The 12,008-nt window shown below is 44.6% G+C and overlaps 1 protein-coding gene across 1 annotated transcript; it reads left to right on the top strand.

Annotated features, from left to right (window-relative positions):
- The first annotated feature begins 222 nt into the window (after positions 1-222).
- On the top strand, positions 223-612 carry LOC131023072 (uncharacterized). The gene has a single exon (XM_057952614.1). It carries the CDS (start codon positions 223-225, stop codon positions 610-612), a length of 390 nt encoding a protein of 129 aa, XP_057808597.1.
- Positions 613-12,008: the final 11,396 nt, after the last annotated feature.

The raw sequence follows: 12,008 nt of genomic DNA, 5'->3' as shown, positions 1-12,008 counted from the left end.
TCATGATTGAATCAAGATGAATATGTTATGAATCGAGGAAAGGAATATGCTGATGATCTTTTATCTTTGAATCACAGAATGCCTCCTAGACGTGCCCCAAGAAACCAAGTAGATGTAGAAATTGAACCGCCATGAAGGGTTGAGGAACTTTTCCTCAAACAAAGCCCGCCTTCATTTAATGGAGTTGGGAGTCCAGTGGATGCTGAACTTTGGATTAGGGCGATGGAGAGGATTTTTAATTTCCTCCATTGTAATGCACAAGAACGTTTGTCATGTGTGGCGTTCCAGCTGACTGGGTCAGCAGATTTTTGGTGGGAGGCCAAAAGAAAGGCAATGCCCCCTCAACAGTTAGCAAATTTGTCTTGGGAAGACTTTAAAACGGAAATATATGACAAGTACATTCCAAAAAGCTACCGCAAGAGAAAGGAAACGGAATTCTACAGTCTCAAGCAAAATAAGATATCTGTAACAGAGTATGATTGTATTTTCTGCGACATGTCCCGCTATTCTCCACAACAAGTGGATACTGATGAAAAGATGTCGGAGAAGTTTCGTTCTGGTCTTAGGCACGAGATAAAAATGGCACTCGCCAGTCATGGTGATCTTACTTAGTCTGAGGCGTTCAGTAGAGCTTTGGATGTCGAGGCAGCTATGCCCGAGGATCGCCCAGCTCAAACTCAAGCTCAGAGGCTACTATAACAGTCAGGACGAGAAGAGGCCTTGGCAGGGAAACATGGTGCCACAAGGGCAAGGACAAGGACAACAGACTCACCCAGGACCCGTTGGAAATAATCAGGGTCAACTCAGGGCACCCTTGTGCCCAAAGTGCTCCAAACAACATCATGGTGTATGTCTGGCTGGCAGTAATAACTGCTTTAAATGTGGTCAGAAGGGTCATTTTGCTAAGATTTGTCAAGGCAAGGCACCAGGGAGCATGGGAAGGCCGAATCAGTCGGGCCAAGCCCTATCACTCAGAGCCATTCAGGGCCAGCAACTGCCATATCCACCACAGCAACATCAACTTGCACCTCGCCCACCACAACCTCCTCAAGCTAGAGCCTACGCCCTGCACAAGAACAATCAGGGAAATAACCAAGGAAACCTGGCAGGTATGGGCATGTTACTCAAAACGCCTATTGTACTTTTGTTTGACACGGGTGCTTCACATTCTTTCATTGCAAGTGCATGCGTCGACACTCTAGAACTCAAACAGGAAAGAGCTAATCAGAATATGAGAATTTCTTCACCAATAGGAGGGGTGATGAAAGTTACACACGTTTGATCGAACTTAGATTTGAACATAGGGTCACTTAGGGTTGTAGCGAACAACTTGCATGTTATACCAATGTGGGATGTGGACTTAATCCTAGGAATGGATTGACTAGCAGAGAACTATACCACGATTTTATGCAAGGAACGGGAGATCTCATTCAAATATCCAGGGAAAGACGCTTTGAGTTTTCACTGGATAAGTATGGGTAGGAACATACCAGTCATTTCAGCCCTGCAAGCAAGAAAGATGATGAACAAGAAAGACTGCCGAGCTTTATTGTGTACCTAAACGGAGAAGCTGGAACAGAATGAGCAATCGATGATGTGGAAGTTGTACGAGAATACAATGACGTTTTTCCAGATAACTTGCCAGGACTACCACCAAATAGGCAAGTGGAATTTACCATTGACTTGGAACCAGGATCAGCACTAGTTTCAAAAGCACCCTACAGGATGGCTCCAAGGGAATTGGAAGAACTGAAGATCCAATTACAAGAATTATTGGACCTAGGTTTCATCAGACCCAGTGTATCTCCATGGGGAGCGTCGGTTTTGTTCGTCAAGAAGAAGGACGGCACTTTGAGAATGTGCATCGATTATAGAGAGTTGAATAAGCTAAAGCTCAAGAATAAATATCCTGACGATTTGTTCGATCAACTCAAGGGCGCGAGCGTGTTTTCAAAAATTGATTTAAGGTCTGGGTATCACCAGTTAAAGGTCAGACAAGAAGATATACCTAAGACGGCGTTTCGAACAAGATATGGCCACTATGAGTTTGTATTTGTGCCTTTCGGATTAACAAATGCGCCAGCTGTATTCATGGACCTCATGAATAGAGTATTCCACCCTTACTTAGACAAGTTTGTCTTAGTATTCATAGATGATGTCCTCATCTATTCCAAGAACGAAGAGGAACATCAAGAGCACTTAAGGACTACCTTGCAAACACTAAGGGATGAACGACTTTACGCCAAATTTAGCAAGTGTGAGTTTTGGCTTAAAGAAGTTACATTTTTGGGACACATCGTGTCATCAGAAGGAATCAAAGTGGACCCCGCTAAGGTGGAAGCGGTGCAAGGATGGAGGTCGCCAACAACTCCAAATGAGATAAGAAGTTTCTTAGGATTGGCTGGCTACTATCGAAGATTCATTGAAGGATTTTCAAAAATAGCAAGACCAATGACGCAGTTACTTAGGAAAGGAATCAAGTATACTTGGACTGATGAGTGCGAGAGGAGTTTTCAGCAGCTCAAGGACATGCTAACTACTGCACCAGTGCTAGCAGTTCCAGAACCAGACAGGGAATATGTGATCTACACGGATGTGTCGAAAAATGGACTAGGTTGTGTGTTAATGCAAGAGGGAAATGTGATAGCATATGCATCGCGACAACTTAGACCACATGAACTGAATTATCCAACCCATGATTTAGAATTAGCTGCAGTGGTGCATGCACTGAAAATCTGGAGACATCACCTATACGGAGTTAGGTGTGAGATATTCACCCATCATAAAAGCCTGAAATACTTTTTCGAGCAAAAGGATTTGAACATGAGACAAAGAAGATGGCTCGAACTAGTAAAGGATTATGATTGTGGTATAAACTACCAACCAGGCAAGGCCAATGTAGTAGCCGATGCATTGAGTCGTAAAGTCTCGTCTAAATTAGGATACCTTCTCACGAGGGAAGATGAACTCGTTAAAAACTTTGACAAGATGAGGATAGAAGTGATTAAACCACCTAGTACTATAGCGAGTGTTGTTGCGATGATACCCAGTTTGAGAAAAATGGTGGTAGAAGCACAAAGGAAGGACGAAAAGATGGAGAAGCTACAAGGATGGAGAAGTGATGCAGTTCAGAGTAGAGGTCAGGATGCGGAGCAAAGCCGAATTTCAGAGGCTGCACAGAGTGAAGATCCGGTGCACGTGCCCGTTGGTCCAGTGACGAGAGCTAGGGCCAGGACGTTCAAGGCCAATTTAATGACATTGGTGGAGGAAATCTGGAGGCAGGAGCTGAAAAGGCCAATTGGATAAGGCCGACGGATCAGAGTTCAAAGGTGGTAAACCTTATTGCTTACCGAGTTGAACCACCAGAGAAGTCTCGATTCCTCTGGCTTTGCCAGAACAGCGAAATCATGCCGCCCAGAGAAGACTCGATCCCTCTGGCCTTGCCAGAGCAGCGGAATCGTTACCCCCGGGAAGAAGCGACTGGGCAGAGAACTCACGTTGAGTCTGCCCGAGCAGAGAACTCAAGTGGAGTCTGCCCGAGCAGAGAACTCAAGTGGAATCTGCCCGAGCAGAGAACTCACGTTGAGTCTGCCAGAGCAGAGAACTCAAGTGGAGTCTGCCCGAGCAGAGAACTCAAGTGGAGTCTGCCCGAGCAGAGAAACCCGCCAGAGAAGACTTGATTCCTCTGGCCTTGCCAGAGCAGACTCGTTTCCAATGCATTTTTTCAGAGGAGTCCTCGCTGGGGTTTCTTTTGACTTGTTGAACAAGTTCCGTTATTTCTTTAATTTCTGTTTATTTCCTTGTTACGTAGGGTTTCCCGTTCCCTATAAATAGGGCTGTTATGTGTTTGAAAAGTTAGACAATTTTTGATAAAATATAACAGTGAGTTTAATTCTCTCTCAAGTTTCGAATTCTTCTTGATAAACAAGGATTCACCTATCGACGAATCGACGAGTTTCTTCATCCCTCGCCGTGTGTCATTCAGCGTCTCCGAGTTCTTGCGTCAAATGCACGTTGGGGTCTAGGGAATTATTCGCCTAGATCATTTCGTGGTTTAGATTCAGGGGTATTGAGGCAATCCATCTTTATCTGTTCTTTTCTGTTTGTTACGTTCAATTTCAGTCTTCCGCGTATAAATCAAATAGATCGGAGTTTTCCTTATCTATTACGTTATTACTGTGTTTTTCCGGTGAAACTTCCATAATTCTCGGCAAAAGAGCATATCATCTGGTATCAGTTTCCGGGTTTCGCAAGGGTTACGCTATCTATATATTTACCAAAAAAAAAAAAAAAACAGCAAAAAAAAAAAAAAAAAACAGAGCACAATCAACACGATCTGTCGAAAACAAAAAAAATGAAACAAGCAGAAAGCAGTACATCTTCAATTTGTGTTTACCCCGTTGTGTTTTACTTCATTATTTGGGTTTAATCGCTCGTTGTGGTATTTGTATGTTTCTGCGTAGCACTGATTTTGGGTTCCAGTCTGCGTTTAGGCGTCTCTCTTTTCTTTGTCGAGTCCTATCTTATCTGTGTATTTTGCTGTGGTTCTTGTGAGGCGTGACATCGAGTGCTCTCGTCGAGTGCGCTTGTTGATCTCGTTGTGCCGTTGGTTGGTGATTTCCCGTGGTAGATTGAGGAATTTGTTTCTTTGACAGAGAATTTGAGCGGAAAAAGGCAAGAGTGGTGAGATTAGTAGAGGGTAAAAGCCTTGAATTGAGTGGATAAACGAGCGCTGAGTGTTTTCATCTTGAGTGATACACGAGTGTTGGTAAGGTGGTGAGGTCCTTACGTTGTTTTTGTTGTTTCACTAACGTTTCTTGTTTTCTGTCCGTGTTGTTATGTCTAAACCAGCTGAACAGGGTATAGACTTGAGTGATAGCCCTGTTATGGATCCTCAGTTCAAACTAGTGATGGAGGCTCTTCGCTCCGAGTTTGGCAGGATGCTACATTCCGAACTCGAGGGCGTGTATGACAAGATCGACTTGCTGGAACAGTCTCATTCGCGTGCACCCACTTTCACACGAGGAGGCAGACGCGGGCGAGGAGGCCGTGGTGGTGGAGGCGGCCGATTCCACCGTCAGTATGAGGAGCATGTTGAGGATACCGAATTTGAGGATGAGGACGACGATGGAAGAGCATGGCAGGACAATAATCTGGGCAACATCAAGATGAACATTCCTCCTTTCCAAGGGAAGAATGATCCCGAATTGTATCTTGATTGGGAGAGAAAGATGGAGCTTATGTTCGATTGCCACTCCTATTCAGAGCTCAAGAAGGTGAAGTTGGCAGCGGTTGAGTTCTCAGATTATGCACTTGTTTGGTGGGATCAACTGGTAACGAGTAGGAGAAGAAACAATGAGCCATCTATTCAATCTTGGCAGGAGATGAAGGCTGTGATGCGGAAACGTTTTGTGCCAACTCATTACTACCGTGAGCTTTTTAACAAGTTGCAGACCTTGAGGCAGGGCAGTCGGAGTGTGGATGAGTATTATAAGGAGATGGAGGTTGCCATGATTAGAGCCAATGTGGAGGAGGAGCGAGAGGCGACCATGGCCAGATTCTTGGCTGGGCTGCATTGGGATATTCGTGATAAGGTGGAGTTGCAGCACTACGTTGAGTTGGAGGACATGGTCCACATGGCCATCAAGATAGAGACTCAACTCAAGCGGAGGGGCAACAACAGCAGCAACCAGCGCCAGACTCAGGGCAAGTGGAGGTCGTCGCAACCCGTTGCCAGCGGTTCTTCGTCCAGAGGGATCCCCTGGCAGAAGGAAGCCCCGCCGCGCGAGGAGAAAAAGCAATTTGTTCGGTCCCGACCAGAGGGCTCCGGTGCAGCGAATCAGGGTAGTCCGACCGTTGTCGATGGTCGAAATCGCGATAAGAAGTGTTTTAAGTGCCAAGGGTTCGGGCATATTATGAGTGACTGTCCGAACAGGAGACTCATGATAATGCGCGATGACGGCGAAGTTGTGACGGATGGGGATGACACCGACCCTAATATGCCGAAATTGGAGGATGTCGATGATACCGCTGATGAGGAGGAATGTGAGGAGATTTTTGCGCCCAATGGACAACTTTTTGTAGCTCGGCGAGCCTTGAGTGTCCAAACTCCACCCCCGGAACGTGAGCAGAGAGAGAATCTTTTCCACACGAGATGTCTTGTTCAAGACAAGGTATGTAGTGTGATCATCGATGGCGGGAGTTGCACGAATGTGGCTAGTAGAGCCCTGGTTGAGAGATTGGGGCTAACCTCGGAGAAGCATCCCAAGCCGTATCGTTTGCAGTGACCAAGCAAGTGAAGGTCCCTTTTCGCATTGGGACGTATGAGGATGCGGTGGTGTGTGATGTGATCCCTATGCAAGCGAGCCACATCCTGTTGGGGCGCCCGTGGCAATTTGATCGCCGTGCAATTCATGATGGTTACACCAACAAATATTCATTTACATACAAGCAGAAGAAGGTGTCGCTTGTTCCTCTTACTCCTACCCAAGTTTATGAGGATCAAGTGCAATTGCAACGGGAGGCGGACAACCTAAAGTCCAAGGAGCAGCCTGTGGAGAAGAAGAAGCAGGGGCTGAACCATAAGTCCTTTCTTGCTACGGCTAGTGATTTGAAGTGGTGTGTTCAGGAGGAGAAGCCGATCTTGCTGTTGCGTTATCAGGAGACTTTGCTTATGTCTAACGATCTCTCTTCTCTACCCCCTTCTATTCGTGGTGTGTTGCAGGAGTTTGTTGATGTCTTCCCCGACGATACACCTACCGGTTTACCACCACTTCGCGGGATTGAGCATCAGATTGACTTTGTGCCCGGTGCTACTTTGCCAAACAGACCAGCCTACCGCACCAACCCGGAGGAGACGAAGGAGTTGGAGAGGCAGATTGGTGAGTTGTTGGCCAAAGGGCATGTGAGGGAAAGCCTGAGCCCTTGTGCGGTACCAGTTCTCCTTGTACCAAAGAAGGACTCGTCGTGGAGGATGTGCTGTGATTGCCGAGCTATCAATAACATCACGGTAAAATATCGCCATCCCATTCCTCGTTTAGATGATATGCTCGATGAGTTACATGGTTCTTGTGTCTTTTCTAAGATCGATTTGCGTAGTGGATATCATCAGATTAGGATTAAGGAAGGTGATGAATGGAAAACTGCTTTTAAGACAAAACTTGGTTTGTATGAGTGGTTGGTTATGCCTTTTGGTTTGACTAATGCGCCTAGTACTTTCATGCGTCTTATGAATCATGTTTTGCGTGCTTTCATTGGCAGATTTGTAGTTGTTTACTTTGATGATATCCTCATTTATAGCCAGCATTTTGATGAGCATGTTGATCATTTGCGGTCTGTTATGAACGTACTTCGAAAGGAGAAGTTGTTTGCTAACCTTAAAAAGTGCATTTTTGCTACGGACAAGCTTGTGTTCCTTGGTTTTGTTGTTAGTGCACAAGGTGTACAGGTTGATGAGGAGAAGATCCGAGCAATCCAAGAGTGGCCAACACCGAGGAACATTGCAGCAGTTCGAAGCTTTCATGGTCTTGCTAGCTTCTATAGGCGATTCGTGCCTCACTTCAGCAGTATTGCCGCACCTCTGACAAAAGTCATCAAGAAGAATGTGGAATTTAAATGGGACAAAGCGCAAGAGGATGCATTTCAGCAGTTAAAATACAAATTGACCCATGCCCCGGTATTATCTCTTCCAAATTTCTCCAAATCTTTTGAGATTGAATGTGATGCTTCTGGTGTTGGTATTGGTGCAGTGTTGATGCAAGAGAGACGACCCATTGCGTATTTCAGCGAGAAGTTAAATGGGGCAACGTTGAGTTATCCAACGTATGATAAGGAGTTGTATGCATTGGTGAGAGCTTTGCAAACATGGCAGCACTACTTGTGGCCCAACGAGTTTGTCATTCACACGGACCATGAGTCGTTGAAACACTTGAAAGGCCAACACAAGTTGAACAAGCGACATGCGAGGTGGATGGAGTTCATTGAGACGTTTCCCTACGTCATCAAATACAAGCAAGGTAAGGAGAATGTTGTGGCTGATGCACTTTCTCGAAGGTATGCCTTGATTTCTACCTTAGATGCTAAGTTACTTGGCTTTAAGTGCCTCAAGAGTTTGTATGCGAGTGATGCTGATTTTGGTGAGATTTATATAGCATGTGAGCGAGCTTCTAGTGGAGAGTATTTTAGGCATGATGATTTTCTTTTTAGGAGGAATAAGTTATGCGTGCCGCAATGTTCTTTACGAGAATTGTTATTGCTTGAGTCTCATGGTGGGGGTTTGATGGGACACTTTGGCATTGCTAAGACTTTGGCTGTTCTGCATGAACATTTCTTTTGGCCTCATATGAAACGTGATGTTGAGAGAATTTGTGGTCGATGTGTTACATGTAAACAAGCTAAGTCTAGGGTGAGTTCCCATGGTTTGTATACACCATTGCCTATTCCTCACGCACCTTGGATTGATATTTCTATGGATTTTGTGTTAGGTTTGCCTAGGACTAAGCGTGGTCGTGACTCCATCTTTGTAGTTGTTGACAGATTTTCTAAGATGGCACATTTTATTCCTTGTCATAAATCTGATGATGCATCTCATGTGGCTGATCTTTTCTTTAGAGAGATTGTTAGATTACATGGCATGCCTAGAACTATTGTTTCTGATCGGGATTCGAAGTTTTTGAGCTATTTTTGGAAGCCTTTGTGGTGCAAGTTGGGTACTAAACTTTTGTTTTCTACTACTTGTCATCCACAAACTGATGGTCAAACAGAAGTAGTGAATAGGACTTTGTCTACCTTACTTCGAGCTATTATTCAAAAGAACATTAAGTCGTGGGAAGAGTGTCTTCCTCATGTGGAATTCGCTTATAACCGTGCTGTTCATTCTGCCACTAAGTTTTCTCCATTTGAAATCGCGTATGGATTTAACCCTTTGACACCTTTGGATTTGACTCTGTTACCCGAGATTGAGCAGGTTAACATGGATGGCCAGAACAGAGCAGACTTCGTGAAGAAGATCCATGAACGTGCCAGAGCCAACATTGAGCGCCGCACGCGGCAGTATGCTGAGCAAGCTAATCGGGGTCGTCGCAAAGTAGTATTTGAACCCGGTGATTGGGTTTGGCTGCACATGCGCAAGGAAAGATTTCCAGAGTAGAGGCGCTCCAAGTTACTCCCTCGGGGCGATGGTCCATTCCAAGTATTGGAACGGATCAATGATAATGCCTACAAACTAGATTTACCCGGTGAGTATAATGTGAGCGCTACATTCAATGTTACTGACTTAAGTCCCTTTGATGTAGGCGACGCTGTGGATTTGAGGACAAATCCTTTTCAAGAGAGGGGGAATGATGCAGTTCAGAGTAGAGGTCAGGATGCGGAGCAAAGCCGAATTTCAGAGGCTGCACAGAGTGAAGATCCGGTGCACGTGCCCGTTGGTCCAGTGACGAGAGCTAGGGCCAGGACGTTCAAGGCCAATTTAATGACATTGGTGGAGGAAATCTGGAGGCAGGAGCTGAAAAGGCCAATTGGAGAAGGACCGACGGATCAGAGTTCAAAGGTGGTAAACCTTATTGCTTACCGAGTTGAACCACCAGAGAAGTCTCGATTCCTCTGGCTTTGCCAGAACAGCGAAATCATGCCGCCTAGAGAAGACTCGATCCCTCTGGCCTTGCCAGAGCAGCGGAATCGTTACCCCCGGGAAGAAGCGACTGGGCAGAGAACTCACGTTGAGTCTGCCCGAGCAGAGAACTCAAGTGGAGTCTGCCCGAGCAGAGAACTCAAGTGGAATCTGCCCGAGCAGAGAACTCACGTTGAGTCTGCCAGAGCAGAGAACTCAAGTGGAGTCTGCCCGAGCAGAGAACTCAAGTGGAGTCTGCCCGAGCAGAGAAACCCGCCAGAGAAGACTTGATTCCTCTGGCCTTGCCAGAGCAGACTCGTTTCCAATGCGTTTTTTCAGAGGAGTCCTCGCTGGGGTTTCTTTTGACTTGTTGAACAAGTTCCGTTATTTCTTTAATTTCTGTTTATTTCCTTGTTACGTAGGGTTTCCCGTTCCCTATAAATAGGGCTGTTATGTGTTTGAAAAGTTAGACAATTTTTGATAAAATATAACAGTGAGTTTAATTCTCTCTCAAGTTTCGAATTCTTCTTGATAAACAAGGATTCACCTATCGACGAATCGACGAGTTTCTTCATCCCTCGCCGTGTGTCATTCAGCGTCTCCGAGTTCTTGCGTCAAATGCACGTTGGGGTCTAGGGAATTATTCGCCTAGATCATTTCGTGGTTTAGATTCAGGGGTTTTGAGGCAATCCATCTTTATCTGTTCTTTTCTGTTTGTTACGTTCAATTTTAGTCTTCCGCGTATAAATCAAATAGATCGGAGTTTTCCTTATCTATTACGTTATTACTGTGTTTTTCCGGTGAAACTTCCATAATTCTCGGCAAAAGAGCATATCAAGAAGGAAAGGAGAACTCGAGAATTATCATGAGGAATCAGACAATGCTATCTTCTTTGAAGGGAGGATATGCATCCCACATGACGATGAACTTAGGAATAAGATAATGAGTGGAGCTCATGACACTCCTTACACTGCCCACCCAGGAAGTACTAAAACGTATCAGGTTCTAAAAGAGAATTTCTGGTGGGAAGGAATGAAACGAGATGTGGCCTCATTTGTTGAAAGATGTCTTGCTTGTCAGCAAGTGAAAGCTTTGCACCAAAGGCCTTACGGTGAGTTACAACCTTTGGATATACTGAAGTGGAAATGGGATGATATTGCAATGGACTTCGTCACAGGATTACCGAGATCAAAACAAGGTAACACGGCTATATGGGTCATTGTTGATAGACTTACGAAGTGTGCTCACTTTATACCAATCCCAATCACTCATGGATCAGATAAGTTAGCCCAACTTTATGTCAAAGAGATTATACGTTTGCACAGAGTACCAAGGACAATTACATCAGACAGAGATTCCAAGTTTACATCTAGATTCTGGATAAGCTTGCAGAAAGAACTAGGAACGAGGTTAAATTTTAGTATATCTTTTCACCCACAGACAGATGGTCAGTCTGAAATGACAATTCAGACACTAGAAGATATGTTAAGAATGCTCGTGCTAGACAGGGGTGAAAGTTGGGAACATGTTTTACCGCTCATCGAGTTCGCATATAATAACAGTCATCAAGCCACTATCGCTATGGCACCTTATGAGGCATTGTATGGGAAGAAATGTAGATCGCCACTTTACTGGGATGAAGTGGGTGAGAGAAGAATTCTAAGGCCGGATACAGTAGTCGAGATGATTGAGATCGTCCGTCAAATTAGACAAAAAATCAAGGAGGCCCAGGATAGACAAAAGTCATATGCTGATGACTCATCCTAAAACACCTAGCGGATGGACTCGAATTTATACGATGTCGTCCTAGGGTGGTAAGGTGACTCAAGTCGTCTCACAAGGAAGACTTAGCAGGGCTCTAATCGTGCTACTCACAGGAAACAAGAAAGGAAACCTAAACACTCTAATCTGGTAGTTGGGTCTGACACTCTCTCTTTAAATCTAGGCGTAATTAAATAAAGCTTGTAAAATTATCTAATGCAGAATCAACAGAAAGCATATAAATCTATCTAGGCGAAAATAGGAAGCAGATTAAGAACGCAGGGAACTAATAAACCTAGGGTTCTAGCTAGCAATCTAGAAAGCATTAGATAATTCAATAAATCATAAACAACGATTATCTAGGCGAGAATAAAGAACAACTAATTCATCAAGTAAACTCGAAGCAACAATAATCTACGCAAAGGAAATAAACTACCATTCAATCCAAAGAAAACATAAACTGAATTCTTACAGCGAGAACAATCCGAAACTTCAATCCGATGTAATGAAAACTAACATGATCTTTAATCTACAAGCCAAAAGATGTTCGTTGATGGTTTAACTACTCTAAAACTAAGAGAAAACAAGTGGAAATCGCCAAGGAGGCTGCTGGGGTCCAAGGTGTGAAGAAAAACCC

Source organism: Salvia miltiorrhiza, chromosome 4 (genome assembly GCF_028751815.1).
Source record: "Salvia miltiorrhiza cultivar Shanhuang (shh) chromosome 4, IMPLAD_Smil_shh, whole genome shotgun sequence".
Lineage (NCBI taxonomy): Eukaryota > Viridiplantae > Streptophyta > Magnoliopsida > Lamiales > Lamiaceae > Salvia > Salvia miltiorrhiza.
Note: the sequence above shows the minus strand (reverse complement) of the source record. Positions and strands in the feature narration are given on the sequence as shown.